The 18,779-nt window shown below is 39.7% G+C and overlaps 1 protein-coding gene across 1 annotated transcript in view; it reads right to left on the bottom strand.

The window, feature by feature from the left end:
- Positions 1-18,779, bottom strand: part of lama2 (laminin, alpha 2) — a 248,340-nt gene that overhangs the window by 61,286 nt on the left and 168,275 nt on the right. The window contains exons 28-35 of the mRNA XM_074684978.1: positions 12,677-12,853; positions 12,410-12,595; positions 12,093-12,211; positions 11,389-11,506; positions 9,794-9,946; positions 4,575-4,699; positions 2,963-3,049; positions 2,632-2,825 (exon numbers count right to left, since the gene is read on the bottom strand). Coding sequence (XP_074541079.1) covers positions 2,632-2,825; positions 2,963-3,049; positions 4,575-4,699; positions 9,794-9,946; positions 11,389-11,506; positions 12,093-12,211; positions 12,410-12,595; positions 12,677-12,853 — 1,159 coding nt within the window. The remainder of the gene's footprint in view (positions 1-2,631; positions 2,826-2,962; positions 3,050-4,574; positions 4,700-9,793; positions 9,947-11,388; positions 11,507-12,092; positions 12,212-12,409; positions 12,596-12,676; positions 12,854-18,779) is intronic.

Below are 18,779 nucleotides of genomic sequence, written 5' to 3'. Positions count from 1 at the left end.
CATGAGGAAACTGTCGGGTGTGAATTTGGAACTGACAGGAACGGAAATAAGAAAAAATCAAAGAGGAAAAGCACATGTGTGATATTTTACTCATAAGTGTGTGTGTCTGCAAGTGTGTTTGTGCATGTGTGTGTGATGGTGGGTCTGCTTGTTTTTCTCTGTTTAAGCGACTCTGGCATCAGAAAGACAGGGCTGCCGATGCATGAAATTCAGCACAGAGAGGCAAAAGCACCTATTATGAGCACACACTGCAGGCTAAAAACACACACCAACAAACACAAGATCCCACCAGGGAATTCACTCAGACACACACTCCCACATTTCCCTGCATCCTGTGTATCCTGCGTGTGTTTGAGTTTCTCCTCTCTTCTTTTGCCTGAGGCTGATTTATTGCAGAAATTAAACTTTCTGACAAGGGAAATCAAAGATGAATCAAATCAAATAAAAATTGTTTCTGCTCTATCAATCTCTGACAAACCAGCATGCTCAAAAGTGCTAATGCATGCACACACAGGACACACACACACACACACACACACAAGCACACAGTGAATGTACACTTCATTGTATGTGGGAGTTAATAGCTGCTTGTCAAATCAGAGCCAGTCATGAGTTTCAGAGCTGAAGGATTGTATTCACAAAATTTCAAACATCCTGTCGACACAGACACAAGCTGGCATAACAGACAAAAGGCTCACTTCCATCATTTTCTGACGCTTTGGAAGTTTAAGTGATGTGGTGTACATGTGGGTACCTTGATGTTAACTTTGAGAGTGTTACTTTGAGGAAGACTCCTTTAGATTTCAGCTTAATATTCAAGGTTTTGACAAAGTTTTTTTCTGCAGTATTACATCCTTTGTAACCATCAACAAACTCTGCTTCTGACCAAGAAGAAACATGTTCTCCATTAGGGGGCGATGTGAGCCAAATATGTCAGGATGTTTTTACGGCAGGATCAGGATCTGGACTTGATCAGGATTGTTTTTCAGCCTCAGACCTACAAACAATTGTTTTTAGACCAAAATATTTTGAATATGTTTATGCTCCAATTTCCATTTCATAACTTTAATCTAGTCTTGTGTCCTCTGATGTCTTTTTTGAACTCTCAAATTTTCAAATCCTGATAAATCTGTTCACTCTAAGACATCAGCAGGTTGGGTTGTTGAGTTTCTGTTGAATGGAAGGAGCTTTAGACAACCAGCCTATGCACAGTCCAATTGGAGTGTAGGAAGCTGTCACTGGATATACTTTGGTTTTGTTTTGCACTTGACAGAAAATTTAAAGGAATGAATTTAGAAAATGGTTCATTTCCGTGGCATCACTGATTCACTGTAAGATGAAAGCGCAGGGGCTGTAGGAAAATGGATGGATTTATCATATACTCATGTAGTTCCATGACTCATTTGACTGTCTTGAAGTAAATGCATTGAGATTTTTTTCACTGGTCACATGACTTACAACATTGTGACATTATAACTATAATTTGACCACATCTCTCTTCCTAGTGAAGCAAATATGTAATGGTGCAACCAAAGGCATCACATAATAAAATCTAGCAGTGTAAATGAGGCTGTGGGGTAAATTGTGGAGCTGCATTCTCATTTCAGACTGCTGACTCCCAGCATGCTCTGTTTCTGCTGATGGAATTGGAAGAAATGGCCGAAAACGAAGAGTGCAATCACTCCCCAGCAAAGAGAGCAGCCGCCTGATTGCCTCGCTCTCCGTAAACCATCAGGACTCGTGGTTATTGTCTGGATGTACAGGCAACCTGTTTGGTGTCAGGGTGCACCGCCGCGCTGGTTCTGCCAATTTATGAACACACGCTTTGTGTCTGAACACATAAAGAACCTGAGCAAGCTATTTCCTCCCCTGACCCGACAGCAGCAATTTCACAACAGCCTCTGTCTTACAACCTTCTCTGCCACTTTCTCTTACCTCTGCACATGCTAATGGCACCGAATGGGCCCCGCCATTATGCTCATATTAAGTTTAAATTAGCCGCAAATGACATTGAAATTATACTCTAAATGACTTCAATCCGACTTCTCCCACGATCTCCTGTCTCACATGGCAACAGGAGGGAAATGTTTGACTGCTCATTTGCATTTCATCACTAAAATAAAGTTAAAAACAGGTAAAGGGAAAGGATGGTGGGTCACCAGAGAGAAAAGAAAAAGCAAAAAATGACAGAAAAGGGAGAAGAAGTCTGTAAGTTTCAGCATCCGTCTAAAGTTTAAAACTGGATGTTTTATTCATGACCTGCAATGAAAAGTTGAAGCTGTGGATGTTTTTTTTTTTTTTGTGATAGTTACTGAAACTGAAACTTTTTGTTACTTTTTGTCACAGAATTTTGGAAACTTGAACTGATAATTTCAAAGTTTAGAAATCTCCTCCAAGAAATGTAGTGTTTCAAATGCAAAATGCACTCATGATTGGGAATCTAAAAGAAAAAGAAGAAAGAAAAGTGAAAGTTGAGAACAAAAAGTAATGGAGAGGAAGACAAAGGAATCAAAACAGAACAAAAACTGAAAAAAGGAGATAATTGCAAAACCAAAAAGAAAAATCACGTGATAAAGAAAGAAAAGAAGTATCAACGACAGATTAACTGAAAAAAATGTGTGTTAGTCTTACAGATTATCCCTGCGGGTCCACACACATGCCTGCCCATGCACTGGTCACATGACCTCCCCGATGTCCCGACCCTGCACCGGCATTGGCCAGTGACAGGGTCACACGGTCCGGGCAATGCCCCCCAAGGGGAACACTTACACTCCTCACAGCGTCCACCTGGCATCAGGGGATTACCATGGTAACCAGTAGCACACCTGGACAGAAATATCATCACATTTAAAATCTTACCGAAACCATTTTTTAAATCACATTTGAGAATCATGTCCCGCAATAAAATGTAATGATGTCTAAACTTGTAAAGTTTTCAGTAGTTGTAAAGAATGAGACACACCTCTCACAGTGTTTACCCTCATAGCCCTCAGGACAGGCAGTGCAGCGGTAGTCATCATAGCCCTCTGATACACAGGTTGGACTGAAACTAGATGGATAAAAAACATCCTGTCAGACACAAATCAAGTTTGTTTTACTCTTACAGTCACACTGGTCTGATGTGTTTGGCTTTCTGTGAGAATATTTTTCCAGTAAGAATGAATATAATCCCTCGTAAAGATTCTCAGGAGTCTGATTCCATTAACCAATCAATATTTTAGAGCTATTTTGAGGCAATAGACTTTTTTTCATCATGTTCGTAGTTGGACTGAATGTTTGGCTTGTTAAACTTGTTGTCAGTCCTGGAGAAAGTTGTTCTGTGTTGTGAGATATTAAACGATTCTAAATGACCACAGCTGAAGACAGGCCCTGAAGAAACCATCAGTACATGCCTACATGCTTCATGAACTGTTAGTTGGGTGTTTGGCTTATAATAGAGGATTAGGGCCAAAGTAGAAAAAACTTATGCTAAAATAAAATTGGCTTTTGAGAATAATGTCATAATGTACAAAATGAAAGTAAAAAAGACTTAGCTTTACTGAATTAAGTATGTAGTCTTGGCTTAATATTTTTATGGTAAATTGAGATTTTATTTCAAAAGTTCTTCTCATCCATTAAAATTTTGTTTCAATGGCTTTTCTTTATTTTAATCTTAAATATTACAACTTTATTTTAACTTTAATGTAATACATGGTAACTTTATTTCGACTTCATCTTGAACATTAAAGGCTTCATTTCCACTTAATTTCATAGCTTTATTTAGACAATTTTACTTTTATCTTATTAAACCTGATTTTTGACTTCAGCCTCATATATTGACTTTATTTTGACTTTGATCTCATAAAATGACAGATTTATTTTGACTAAATCTTGTTCATTATCACTTTGTTTTGGCCTATAAAAATACTTTATTTCAACTACTTTATTTAAACCTTAACCTCGTACTTTATTTTGACATTACCTTGCACCTTAAGACATTATTTTGAGTTAAATCTTCCGTTAAGATTTTTTTTCTTATACTTAATTTTTACGTAAGTCTTATAAGACTTATTTAATTCGATCTCATATAGTATGACTTAATTTTGACTTTGATCTCAAAAATCAATTTAATTTCACTTTTTTCTAATCTTTCAGACTTTTTTCTAAATTTTAATCTAGTGCATTAAGAAATTTTTACAATTTAACTGTGTACATTGTTTTGACTTCATTCTCTTGTTAAGGCCCTGATCTTTTGTGGACTTTCTAAGGCTGTAACCATACTAGCATGTATCAAATCAACTTTAACATATTTGTGTTAAAAGCTTGCTCCTAATCCTCCTTTACATCTATAACCTCATAAATTACGTCTTTACTTTCCTTTTTTATGTATATACTGTGTCTATGTTGGCCCTAAAAATTTTTCATGTCGAGCTCTCTTTCCAGCTCTGATGCTTTGCTCAGAATGAGAGACATAGCAAACTGACTGCAAACCAATATCTACAACGCTCCAGTTACACTGAAATACAATAAAATGAGTCCTACTTTTCATTAAGCTGATAGTTTTAAACAAAAGAGAAGATAAACAGAGCGTTTACTTGTTTTGAGGGTTGGTGAGGGGACAGGCACATGGTTTGCAGTCATCATGGAAACCACGCACCACACCGTAGAATCCTGGAGCGCAGCGCTCACAACGATCCCCCTCAGTGTTGTCTTGACAGTTCTGCACATAAACACACAGACACACACACGTAACTTATGTTGCATACTTGTTAAGACAACTGAACACACTACCATTCATTCTCCACCCTAAGCATGACTCCAACCCTGATGTGTAGGTGGTAAATTTCCCATCATGCTTCAGCCAGCAGGAGTTCTTTGTGTGAGAGAGTGTGTGCTGAGTTGGTTTTAAATAGAAGAACTGATTTTTGCAGACCTAAAAAAATCCCCCTCTTGCTGCTTATCCAGAAAGCTTTTCATCTTTTAAAAGCAGCAGAGCAATTTTCTAATTAAATTAACAGCAGTTTAGCTACACTTTTATCTGCATGTTGTGTTTGAATATCGCTAGTGGCACAAAGAAAAAGAAAAAGCAGAGAAATGCTTCAGAAGTTTTTAAGGATCTGTGAAATTAAATTAATCTATTCCAGTTCATGTATGCACAGATTATTGTGCTTGTTTCAGATCTTTTAATCGATGCAGAATGAAACTGAAGCTGTGAACAATCGTTAGTGTTTGACAAAATTGCATGAAGGTCTTTCTTTAAAGGAGAGTAATGATTATTCCGACTCTGCTGGTTGAATAACACCTACACGAGAAAAGAAGTTGATGAAGTAGTTTCATCTTGCCATCATTACCCACTTTAAGTAACATTTTGTGTAATATCGTCAGAGCTGCTGATCAAGACTTCGCGCCTGTTTTTGATTATTCCACCAAAGACTTGATGAAGCATTTTCTGTCTTTACATGTGAACAGATTGCAAACATTCATACTGTTACTGGGAAATACCCAGTGTGATCGCAGCTGCTTCTGCCATGCTGAGTGTCTCTGTTTCAGGGAGCGGGGGGGAGTCATTACTCATTTCTTTTCACCACCCACAGTTACTGAGCCTTTCCAGAGCCTTCACACATACACAGAAATACCCAGCCTGGACTACTTCAGATAGGAAATGTAGCCGTGCACATGCTGTAATGAATCGTTTCTGCAGCCTAGTTCTGCTTCTGCATGATGAGGTGCAGGGAAGGAGCGAGCTAGCCATTAGCTGACAGGTTGGATCTCACATCAGAGAGTCTAATAAGCTTCCTTACTTAAGAGTGCTGCACCCAAACTACTCATTTCCTTTACAGGTGTCCTCCAAGCTGCTCTTACTGGAGCATCCAGAGGGTGCAGAAGCATAAATATAAGGTATATTTTGTTTGATATTCAACTCATGCAAAAATAAACATATCTATTCATACTTATATTCTGACAGTTAATATGCAGGAAATCAGGTTACAAATATAAATACATTTCCATTATGTTTGTACACAGTTCAGACCACCACACACTCATCATGTAAACTATATCACACACTGTACATAAACACAACGCTCTCCCCTCCTCGTAGCCCCTGGGTTCGGTCTGATGTGGTTTCCTTGTTTGTTGGAAATGGGAACTTCAATCAGTGCAACAGGAAGTTGCCCACTAACGAGGCTAGTCATTTCCATTAACTTCCTGTGTTCCTCGTTACTGCTAATTACCACAGAAACAAACTCGTTTAGCATTTTCAATTTAGCCCGCTCGGTTAGAAAATGCTAATGGCGCCTGTTATGGAGAGCGAGATGGAAATAGGCGAATGAGGGGATAATAGCTGGGAGGCAAAGAAAGAGAGTGAGGAAGAAATGAAACATGAGAGAAAAGAAAGGGGGAGGGTGGTGACGGAGGAAAGAGACAGAAACAGTGATTAATTAGGAAGGGTTGGGAAGACAACAGAGGCGGTAAAAGAAAAAGACCCTCTTATATAAACAAAGAGACTGTTTTGGGACCAGAGGTAAGAATTTAAGCATTTGGAAAAGAGTGATTCAAAAAACAAATGATTGAGAAGAAAAGGCAGGTGGCATTTTATCTAAGAGCAACTGTTGTTATAATTCAACTTTAACATTAGATAACTTGACTCATTCTGGTGATTCTTGCAGTTGACCTCTTGTTTCACCAAAGTTTAGAAAATTTTTACTTAAGCATCAAAATTAAACATTTTGTTGACACAAAAAAACCACATCATTAATAAAATGTTGTAGGGCCAGATATTTGATCATACATCTGAAATGTAGTGCAACCCTCTGCCACTAGTTGGGGGTCTAGCTCCTAATAATCCTAAAATGCTTGAATGTTTTACTATCCAGAAGTGAACCTGCACTTGTGATGGAGTGCATCTTGTAATGCTGCTTATTTTAGCATTTTAACAAGAAAATGAGGCCAAAGTGGTTGGTGGTACCAGCTCTGCCAACCTTAGCCACACTCTACAAAACAAATAAACTGAATTACTTTACCCAAATTCAATTTGATATTTCCCTCAAAGTCTTTCCTGGATTTAAAAAAGCCGTCAGAATTTAAATCGGGGATATTCTCCATTCCTATATTTCAAATATGGATGTAAAGTAACAGTGTTGGGTGCTGGGACTTAACGTGCAGATGTTCAAACTTCTGCATATTTACATGTTGTAGAAATCCCTGAATCTGTCTATGAACTGATCAAAATCGCTGTTCTTAAAAAAGGCACAAGGTTTTCACAAGCCTTGCTAAAATGATGAGGTCATCACGTAAGGATCTCCTAATTGGTTCATGACACCTTGAAGGAGCCTTAAAACACCAAAGTCTGTCGAAAGCTTCACCCCTGACAGGTCTTGGGAGTGCTGGCCAATTAGAGGGAAGTGGGTTTGTAAAGTGGGGAGCCTTAAAGTGACAGTAGCTAAAGGGAAGCAGACTGAGGCTGCAGTAAGAGTTTTACTAAAACACCAGTCGGACAGTTTTTATTTATCTATTTATTTATTTTGAGCTGTAAACCATGCAAAGTAACTTCAGGGGAACCAGTTGGACAGTGTAAGGCCTTAACCCTTAAACTTGCTTTTTGAGTCGCTATATCTCTATGTTGAACTAAGTAAAACCTGGTTGGGATTGTCTCTACAGTTTGAAATACTTTTTTTCTGAATTTTGTGGTTTCTTAGTGCCACAGCAGCATAAAAAAACACACACACACACACACACACACACACACACACACACACACACACACACACACACACACACACACACACACACACACACACACACACACACACACACACACACACACACACACAAAAAGGTTTACTTTTTAGGGGTGTGGAACGTTAAAATGTTATGGGTTAAAAAATAGACTTGATATCCCTTGTACTCAAAAAGTGAAAGTTACAAGGTTAAAAAAAGAGGTAGTTAATGGGTAAAAAACAAGCACAATACCCCCTCTTTAAGTTTCAGTTGAATGAACTACTAAACACCAATGGTTGTAATAGTTTTAGAGTTAAGGGCACATTTCTACTCAGCACCAACAACTTAGATTCTCTAGGGCTTTTTTTTTCTTGATACCTTTAAGTTCATGCAGCATATTGTTTGTTGTCACCTTGGTAGGTAAGGTAATCAGCTGACCTGTAATAACTAAAACCTGTTTCTGTCCAGACTCTGGTCCCTGTTGTTCCCCCATGTGTGTGCAGCTTACTACTTAAAATGTGAACATGTGAAATAGGTTTATTACCCAACATGCTTCATGTTTTCCTACAAAAGACAAAGAAAAGGAAAGGGGAAAATGGAGCAGACATTTGGGCAATTAAATAAAGGTTTTCATGTTTCTATCTCTTTATGCTTTACTTTTTTTCCTCTGCAGTGTTTTTTTTCCAAACACAGCATCCACATAATAAAACAACTCCCCATGAGCCGTCCACCAACAGTCTGAGCTGATTGATTTCTCTGTGCTCCTACGATCACAGCCAAACAGTGACATTTTCTCTGTCTGCCATGGTTCTTACAGATCAAATGTGACTGACGTCCTCTGGGTAGCATTTGACCAACTGCTCCCTAAGGCCAAAGGCTTAAGATGGTGACTCACTCACTGCAGAAATGACCAGACTGCGAAAAGGCTGTGAGTGACCAACGGCGAACAACTGTCTCTGGCAGATTTATCTCATATGCCACCAGTTGGATTTATGGAGGACTTGCAGGCAGGCAGGTCTTATCAGAACAAACATGAGGGCTGGTCACTGCTCTTTTTGGGGAGTATCTTTTTCTGTTTGAACTACAGACAAAAATATTACATGTGACTGAAGACTTAAGGAGAATTTTTTCTCAACTTTTCCTGGTATTTGGGTTCTATTTTGTACTTTACTTTTTTCGGGTTATCTGTTGCCACACTATACACATGATACTCAACAGCTGGAAAAAAACACTGAAAGTGAATCATTGGTGATGTCTGATGCACGCTTCCTCTTTGAGCTCATATACTGTGGATGTTGTGGATGTTGTTGTTGCTGGAGCACTGAGGTTAACTGCTAGTTTTTAAGCCCTCACTCATTACTGTTCACTTTGATCATGTCTGTTGGTCTTATGTGTTTTCACATAGCCTGAAACACCACTAGATGCTCATTTATAAGTTTATCTTAAGTCTGCTTCTTCTGTGTCTTCCTCCTTTCTGTTCAAAGGTCGTCTTGTTTCTTCTGACTGAGAGCAGGGCTGATATGGCACATTTTATATGGGCTGCTGCTCATTTCACAAATTCAAGTTTCCCACAAATGTGGCTCCATTTAAAAGGTAGATAAACAGATGTATCACCAAAAGGTATCAAAAACGTAGACAGAGATAATCTACCCAGCAGATTTCCTGACTTTCTGCGTGAAGTTTAACTGTTGAATACTTTTTGTTTTAAACAAAAAGGGTTGAGTTCTTGTTTTAATAATACACCTTTGGATAAGATCACATTCTCCCCTCTTTCTAAAACTAGTGTGGTAGCTTTGGGTCACATCCAGGGGAGAGGAAATTACACCAAATATGAATAAGCCCGGCCTCGTTAATTATTGCAGGGCTAATTACAGGACCTGACATTCCTCCATGACACACACACATACACACACTTTCGACTCTCCTCCAGAAGCTACCTGGCATATGGCTGTATGAGGGTCTCCAGCGGCAGTACACACACACACACACACAAACACACACACACACACACACACACACACACATTCACACACACACACACACACACACACACACACACACACACACACACACACACACACACAGACTCATTTACCTGGCATATGGATGTCTCAGGGTCACAGGTGGAAGAGTGCCCACTGCACTGGCACTGAACACAGCTGCCCATGCCGACAGCAGTGGGCATGCTGGACGCTGGAACAGATGCTAGGGAGCCAGCGCGAAGACGGTAAAAACCTGCAGCGCACTCCTACATGGAGAGACGGACAGATGGATGCAGAGACAGGGATGGATAGAGCAGAGAAAATAACATTGGGCTTAAAAATAAAAGATCCACAAACACACTCTGAACAACAACACACATGGACCCACGTAATTATCCCACAGTCTTATTTCTCTGGGCAACTGTTGACCGCTCTCTTTAACACTCATACACACAATTAAGAGTTACTCCCTTCAGTGACTTCTGAGCACACACATGCCTACTTATACACACACACACATACAAGGTACCTCTCCCTGCGTCTCTCTCCTGTTCAGTAATAATTAATGGAGTCCATTTAAAGAGCCATCTGTTCCCTCTGCTAGCACTAAACGCCCGTTTAAAAATACTTTATTAACAACGACGGCAGCTACAAATAGAATGGCCATCTGTCAGCCCAGGCCTCTACGACCTAAACATTTCAAGTTTAGCTACCGTTTGCTTTTTGGCTTCCATTTGGCACTCTTTCAGCAGTATCTGTAGCTCTTAAATTATGTACAAGGCTAATTTTCCCAGCAGTGTGAACAGCTACGCCTCAGAACTCCAAGGAGGAGGCAACAAAGTGAAACAGAGGTTGAGAAATGTAGTTAAAAGTTTGCAGGGGACTCCTGGTATTCCTGTGAGATTAACACAATAATACCTAAATGACTCTCAACTGTTGCCTCTGTGTATCATAAGCTGTCCTCACAAAATCCTCATTAAACTAAAGATTGACTCGCTGCTATATGCTTCCTGGTGGCTTAAGAGAAGGAGCCGCACGCAGCTGAAAGTCAATTGCTCCGACAAAATCACATCTGAGAGAAGAGACGCTCAGTGAGGCTTAATCCAAACCAACCAATGCAAAACATAAAATTTAAAAAAAGTCTGTAGAGCGACACAAAGGCTTAAAACTGTGAACAAAATGTAAATGGGAAACTTGTGAGATACTATTGAAAGCAGGGTGTGTGACCTCCATGTTTACATTCTCTCCCCCTCCCTCTGCCTGTGAAAGCTGCACACAAAAAAGGCCTTGATTCCTCTGAACATGGAGAGTTGAGCTCTCTGTAATCACAATGTGTGCAAAGTCAAATTCAAAATGTAGTTTTTTAAATTCATCATATTCACACAGCAGCCAATTTCCTCTTACAATACACTCAGGGTGGGGAGCTCAAATAATGCTGCTCTGCAGATTAGTAATTCACATAAATAGCAGGTTTCAGTTGATAATTTGTCACTTTGGGATGTAAAAATTTGGAGCAACATCATCATATTTGATCAATCTAGAAAGACAACATTAGCATTTGGTTACTTGCTTGCAAAAACTACTAAAAATGTCAAAATATGAATATGCAAACATTCCATTTAGTCATCACACATCAATATTTACTACCTGCATGACACACTCATGTTTCCTCCAACATCTCCACATATGTGTTCCTGAGCACGCTTACCTCACAGGAGAGTCCAGAGTATCCGATTGGACAGTCACACTTCTCTATCTGATGAGCCGTCTCACTCTCTCGGGTCGGCGTGCCTTCCTCGGCCACCGTTAGACTGATTTCTGAAATTCTGGGAGAGATTGAAGTCAAGAGTCAGACAATTAAAATGGAAAACAAAAGGGAATAAGACTCTATTTCCCATGAGCCCAATCACCCGCTGTTGTAAAGACGTGACTCTTGCCGAGCCGTGCCTTTTACTAAACTGCTACACTTTGACTTTCAGTTGACGTGCAGATTCATGTTCTCCAGGGGAAATCCAATCTGACCTCAGATAATGAAAAGCAGAATCCAAGAGTAACAGATTTTGACACTGATGATCTCATTTAAAATCCTGGATCATGAACAAGCAAATATATCAAAGTGAGACTATTAAGACTACTAAGTCTTCCCAGGGCCTTTAAAATACTAGCTAGATGAAAATTCCCCTTTAGTTGGACTTTAAATAAGAAATCCTCAAAAGAAACATAATGAAGACTTAAAGCAGGTTGTGTTGTTTTAAGATAGAAAAAACCCTTTGTGTTGAAAATCTTAATTTCACTTTGATTAAAATGAGTCAGTTTCCCTCAGGTCATCCTTTATTCAGTGATCAAGTTGAATATTTAACAGTAGACCACACTGTGCGGAAGTGAAAGCCTAAGTGCGTGCGTGTGTTTTACCGGCTGTGTCTCATCAAGTTGCCGTGTGATGCTTTAATCAGGATGTAGTCCACATAGAACAAAACATCCATGAAGTCCTCTCGAGTCATGGAGCGGCCATCTGCATACTTCCACTCGTGCTGTACACACACACACAAAATACAGATGCTTAATACACTGATGAAGAAATTTAACACTGCAGTCTCTTCTCTGATGTAACAGACTGTTGGCATCAACTTGTAAATCTATATGCTGTAGGTCTGTGGCATAATTTCTTAAACTCAACACTTGAATATTTCTTCATCTATTCATAAAATCACAGTTTTTATCCACTGCACCTCTGTCATGTCGATCTCATGGCGGGTGAGCTGACCAATCTGGAGTCCCACTATGTGCCGTGTCATCACAATGTTGCGGTTGGGACCACCTTTGACGATGACCTGAGGCTCATAAGAGGAAGGACCAGTTTCCTCTCTAGCCTCGTAGTAGACGGCATATTTCAGTTTGCCACCGTATGCAGTGATCTGAGAGAGACAGAAGGGATGGATTGAAAAACAGAGGAAAAGATGAAACACACTGATCAGAGGTGAAGGCGTTCATCCTACCATCGAGCCTCTGAACTGCTCAGGCAGCCTCCAGTAGTAAGGCTCAGACAGGGCTGAGCTGACCAGCTCAGTGTGAGCGAGGATCTCAGGGTGCTGGAAGCTCACGCCTCTCCTTGTCTCCACAGCGTTCGATTTGTCCACCAGGGGGAGCACTGTCTGCTCAGGCTTCAGTGTTAACTACAAAACATTAAAAAACAATAAAATGTTAGGATGTGCTGATCTTTCTTGTTAAAGATGATGCTGATGTACTGAATGCTGCTCAAAATGTAGGTATGATGCTTCCTACAAGTGTTTTGAATGTAATTACTAAAGGCACTGAGCATTGCCTGAATGTACAGATGGATGAGGTGTCCTCATCCCTCCACTCTGCAAAAATGAAAATAAAATCCTGTTTGCATAAGCCTGATGTCTAACTTATCATCTTGAGCAAGAAGTAAATGTTTCTTGGTCATGTGGCATTGACTTCCAGCTCTTTGATCCAATCACACATCGACTTTTCCCCAGGCCAGCAAATCTACATCTTCCTACATTAGTCTGAAGAAGACACTTACAAATTATCTAAAAGCTTTTATGGTAATGTTTCAGCTTGCTCTTTTTTTCTCTTCTCTACAAATCCAGTACATTCAGCACAGCAGGAGTTGAAAGAGCTGCCAATCCCACATTTTCATCTTTCAATCACAGCTAAATATACACTTCTAATGACAAATAAAACAGCAATAAAAGGGGAAAAAGGACAGAATCAGGAACAATGTCCTGGATCACCTGAATTTAGATCTCCTTGTTAGATCCCTCCTCCATCTGTAGGTTGTCCCCATTTGAGCCTAAAATATTTTGCTTTCACTTTAGGGTAGCTGCTATGTCATCCATCTTTATACACACCTTATGTCATAGAGCATGTTGGATTGCTCAGCCCTAGTTTATAATCACTTTATCAGTTGGCTGTTGTGTATGGTGACTCTCAATGTCCAAAATCCAGTGACATTTCAGAAAAAAAAAAAAAAAAAAACAGTTTGGACATTCAATGCCATTCCACCATCAGTTTAAATTCGTACAGGGGGGCGCTGGTTTGGTCTAATGGTTAGTTTGCTCACCACATGATGCTTCTAGCTCTCAAGTCCAACCTGCGATCCTGTTCTTGCTTCCCACTTCTACCTTGTTTCCTGCTCTATTCACGTTCCCTGTCCTCTCTGAATAAAGGTTAAAAAAAAGCCTTAACAAAATGCTTTGTCCCTTCCTTTTCTGTAAATTAAATGTTGTGTTCTGACCTTAGGGCCACAGTAGTTTTCAGTAATTTTTTATCTTCTTCTCACAAAGGCTTGAAGGATACGACATCATAGATGTTAGTGAGGTGTTACCAGATCAGTTTGTGATGCTGTCAGACTTGACATGACGTGCTGATGTGTGTTGGTAGAATGATAAAGAAATATGAACTCAGGCGCCTCACCGTCACACAGACACATTTACCAGATGTTGAGGTGTATTCATCACACGGTTTTCTCTTCTCACATCCCAATGACACAAACTCAAAGTTTCACCCTCCCTGTGTGTTCTTTCACTTTGGCAGACATCGATCTCAAATGGATTTGTCTGCAGCGCCTGTCTTGTTACAGAAAACTTCGGTGCCTTTTGTCTCCTTTCTTGTGTTCTCTGCCGGCTCAGAGGATTTGGAAATAATGAGGATGGGTCTCAAAAAGTGTCAGAATGAAAGCACCTTTTAGGGGAACCTTTGATTGGGACAGGATGAGACGGACACATTTTTGTCCCTGCAGGTTTGGGAAAGGTATTTAACAGTCTGTAGCAGCCAAAGCCTGGTGAAAATCAAATCCTCACTTTGCCACACAGCCAAACTTCAAGCTATAGTCTTAAAACATGGAGCCTGAGCTGAAGTGTTAAAAACTGCAGTTCACTGATCATCCACTAGAGGCTGGCTGCAGAAACACTAAAAAATCAGACCTCCATGTATTTTACTGTGCTACAATCTAATGTAAACATTAATATTAAAAGTCTAACTCCAGACTTCAGTGTCACTTCACTAGAGATTTTTCAAATATGATCCACATCCTATAGAACTACAGACACAAACAAAAACTCTCTATCTTTGTTTCTCATTTTCCAGTGACCCCACCTGATGTGTTCATAATTTTCAGTACTACTTGAATAATATCAGGCTTTATTATTGACTGAAGGCTGCGGCTGAGTGGACTGATTCCAATAAATATTCATCTACTCCAGCCTGGATCTCCTCCTCAGTCTGTCACTGAGGTCCAGCTCTATTGATGTGTCGATATTGTGTGAATAACAATAAAGGCACTTTGGAGGGTTTAAGATACTGAATTGGAAATCTATAAGGACATTATAAACTGGACACTGGCTGCATAGGACAGAGACTGTCACACTTAGGAGAGGTAAATCCCTCGTGTTTTTTTCCAAATATCATCTAAAAATATTTTTTTAATTGAGACATTTATCCATGGAAGCAACAAGAGCTGGTTTATTTTTATTTTTTTCTATTTACAAGGAATGGGCATTTTAGTCAAAAATACTAATTGGTGGTCGCTGCTAACTGTTCATCCATTAGTTGAGTAGTCCCTCCATTTCCAACATAAGGAGCTCAAGATTCAATGACTAATCTAAGGAATGGCTGAACATTTGTTAGAGGTAAGTTAAATGTAATATACAAAGTGACATGATCTACATTCATATTCAAGTTTTACCTGCAAAATTTTGCAAAAAGACAATTTTTTATTGACTTCAAAAAAGTTCCTCTCAGACTTTTTGTTCCTGTAGAAGTTTTTCTCTGGTTTTGATGTTTTTTTGCTAACAAGTCGCAAAAAGCAAAGAGCTTTCAGATGCACCCTACAAACACCATCTGGTGGTTATGTCAAAATACAAAAGCAAAACAAAACCTGCCAGACTGCTGAAGTCAAAATACGGAGGAGTTCCCACGATCCCCAACTTAATGACGATCCTTCACTCATTCATGCTGGACTGTTAAACCACAAACCTGTTATGTCCTGCTCTGACAGCGCTCATTATGACGGTTTGTTGTTGTAGTTATGTTAAATATGATTTGGTTTTGGCAAGTTTTGTTTCATTTTAAAGTCACTAGAAATTTATAGGTGGTTCCTGTGTGTGACTTCCTGGCCCACTGACTTGCCAGAGCAGGGACACAGCCAGACTGCAGCGGAGCCGGTCCAGTGTGAGTTGACTTGAATGCAAGCCTATCTGATTCTGTGCAGCTGGACACAACTAGTGTGTTTTGGCAGCTATACTGTAGAAATAAAGACTTGTATCAAAATGGTTTTGGTTAATATCTTCATGTATGGATTTTTTTTTTTAAAGAATGCATAACATTACTACAACACAAAAGATGAGAGTCATACATAAATTTGCATACTCAGAAGCTAAAGTGACTGACAGGCTGCAGCATTGTAGGCAACAGGTTCAAAACATGCCTTTTTGCCTGTTTAGGTTTGAAGAAGTTAAGATGAGCAGCAAAGAAAACAGCGAGTAATGGCAGAAACATTAGCAAGACTATGTTTAACAAACTTGCGCTGTAGATGGTGCTGAAGGCAAAATGCAAAAAGGACAAACAGCATCTCACATCTTTGATGTGTGAGGTGTGAGAATGTGACTCAGAATTGAAGCCTCATTTTGATCCACAGTGTTGCACAATTGGCAAGTTTTGGAACAGATCAGAGCATGTACAGATCATCTTCAGATTTTTTCATAATTTGTCAAACATACAGTTCGGCTCACCAGTCAATTTCTGTTTATGGAGTGAGAGCTGAACCTGGGAAAGCAAAAGGAAGTACAGGTGGCACCAAGGTCAGCCTCTTTGAGAACAAACTGATAAATGATGATTTGACTCAGTCTCTATAATAGACTCAGACTTCTTTTAATATTGCCAGGTATGTGCAGAAGGCCATCAGAGAAAATATAAATTCAATTTAACAGGAATGTCTGATCCTGCGTGAGGTCACTTTAATAACGTGCATAAAGTGCTCTAAAGACATGAAATACATAACCTTGCTGACTTTTTCTCTTCACACAAGAATGTTTTTAAATGATTAGGAATTAATTCAGACACACTGTTCAGCTATATTTCAAATATCAAGTCTTGACTGGAGCTCTAGGAGGAGATTTTAGCCAACACCAAACATTGAAAAACTGACTCTCAAACTGTGTTGGCATTTAAAAATCTTAGTGGAAGTTTTACTTTTTGAATCTTTTTTTAATGTTTACTTTCCTCCTCAGCTCAGCGCTGACTGGATAAGTCGATAGTTGAGCCTGTCAACAAGTTTTTGACTTATAATTCTGAAAAATTCAGTGATTGGCTCAAAACAGGTGTTCTCTTTTTCTAATTTCACCAGCATTTTTATTTTATTGAATTATTTTATGGATTTTAGGGTACAAAGTAGTTTTTAACAACCTGTAAACCTTTGTCTAATAACACACACACACACACACACACAAACACACACACACACACACACACACACACACACACACACACACACACACACACACACACACACGCACACACACACACACACACACACACAGCTCCATCAGAGAAGGAAAACTTAAAAAAAAAAAAAGTGTATATGTGGGGCAGAGTGTGTGTCCATGTAATCCGGTGTAGTGTGAGTGTGTGAATGAATGTCTGTGTATGTGTGAACCTTGTAAAGGGTACGTGTGTTTTGTGTGTGTGTGTGTGTGTGTGTGTGTGTGTGTGTGTGTGTGTGTGTGTGTGTGTGTGTGTGTGTGTGTGTGTGTATGTGTGTGTGTGTGTGTGTGTCCCACTCCACTCAGTGTAATCTCACGACTCAGTGGTTCAGAGAAAATCTCCCTCTTTCCAATAAACTCTCCATTTTTCTCTCCCTCCCCCTCCTCTCTCCCTCCCTTCCTCTCTCTGTCAACAATAAACGAAGCGAGTGTTTGTCGCTCAAATGAAGCCCCTCGCCACACTCTGTCAGAAAAACTGTTGCCACAGAAACGTCAGTTTTATCGCAGATGGCGACTGTTTCTGAGATGAAGAGTCTTTTATTAAAAACAGGAGGCCGCTCAACAATCGATGGCTAACTGGCTGACAATCTGACTGACTGATACACTAAATACCGTTGTTTCGAACTCAGTGTCCACTTTAACATTTTGTAAGCTTTAAACAGCTGATGCATGAGCTTAATTAACGGGAGAATTTTCCGATTTTTAAATTTGTTATGTTGCACAAAATAGCTGGTTACTATGACTCTCTGTACAACTACAAAACAATATAAAGTCAGAGGGAAATTTTTAACCAGTCCTAAAGTCTCTATGGATGATATTTACTTAATAACCCTCAGGTTTCAGTGTGGGTATAAAGACAAGCCTGGTGTCTTGATGTGTTGTCTCAGTAAAGTAGCTGGTAGGCACATTGTGCAGAGCATCAAACTCAAACCAGAAAAAACTTCTTACACAAATGTTCATCCATCCTTTTAGTTTATATCTTTAATGTATTGTTTTGTCTCAAACTGAGCCCGATCCCAGCTCTGATTGTTCCGCACTGTACAGCAGACTATGGCTGCAGAAACCCGATATCTTTGTAATTGTTAATTACTCTGGGGATTAGTTGTGTAATCAAAGAAAAGTGTGCTGTAAAGTCTGCTTTAAACAAAGCCTCCATTCAAGTCCCTAAGTCTAATAGCCAAAATGTTGTGTCTGTTGTGAATCCGCTGCATCCCTGCTCCGGCAGGTCATGACAGATACACGACCATCCTAATTTTGCTGGATGCCGGAGCCATGACATGTTAATTCAGCGTGAGGCAGATTAAGCAGGATGGACAATTGTGCTCAGAAACTACCTAAAAAAACCTTTTAAATTCAATATTAAACAAACCGTATCAAAGCCTGATCACCTGATTAGCTTGATTACAACAACAAACCAACATAATGAATGGAGCCAGCAAGAGCAGGAACTCCTCAGTCTGTTAACACCAGCTGTCTGGTGTCCTGTAAGGTACTGGACTATACACACAACCAGTGTGAGTCGACATACACAGTCAACACACAACCAAGCAGAGCTGAACCAGAGATGCATCTGGTGTATCTCCAGCATTAGATC

This window comes from Halichoeres trimaculatus, unplaced genomic scaffold, assembly GCF_033239565.1.
Source record: "Halichoeres trimaculatus isolate MK-OKI-2021-1 unplaced genomic scaffold, fHalTri1.1 fHalTri1_scaffold_13, whole genome shotgun sequence".
In the NCBI taxonomy this organism is placed as follows: domain Eukaryota; kingdom Metazoa; phylum Chordata; class Actinopteri; order Labriformes; family Labridae; genus Halichoeres; species Halichoeres trimaculatus.
The sequence above is the reverse complement of the archived record's forward strand: the minus strand, read 5'-3'. Positions and strand labels throughout refer to the sequence as shown.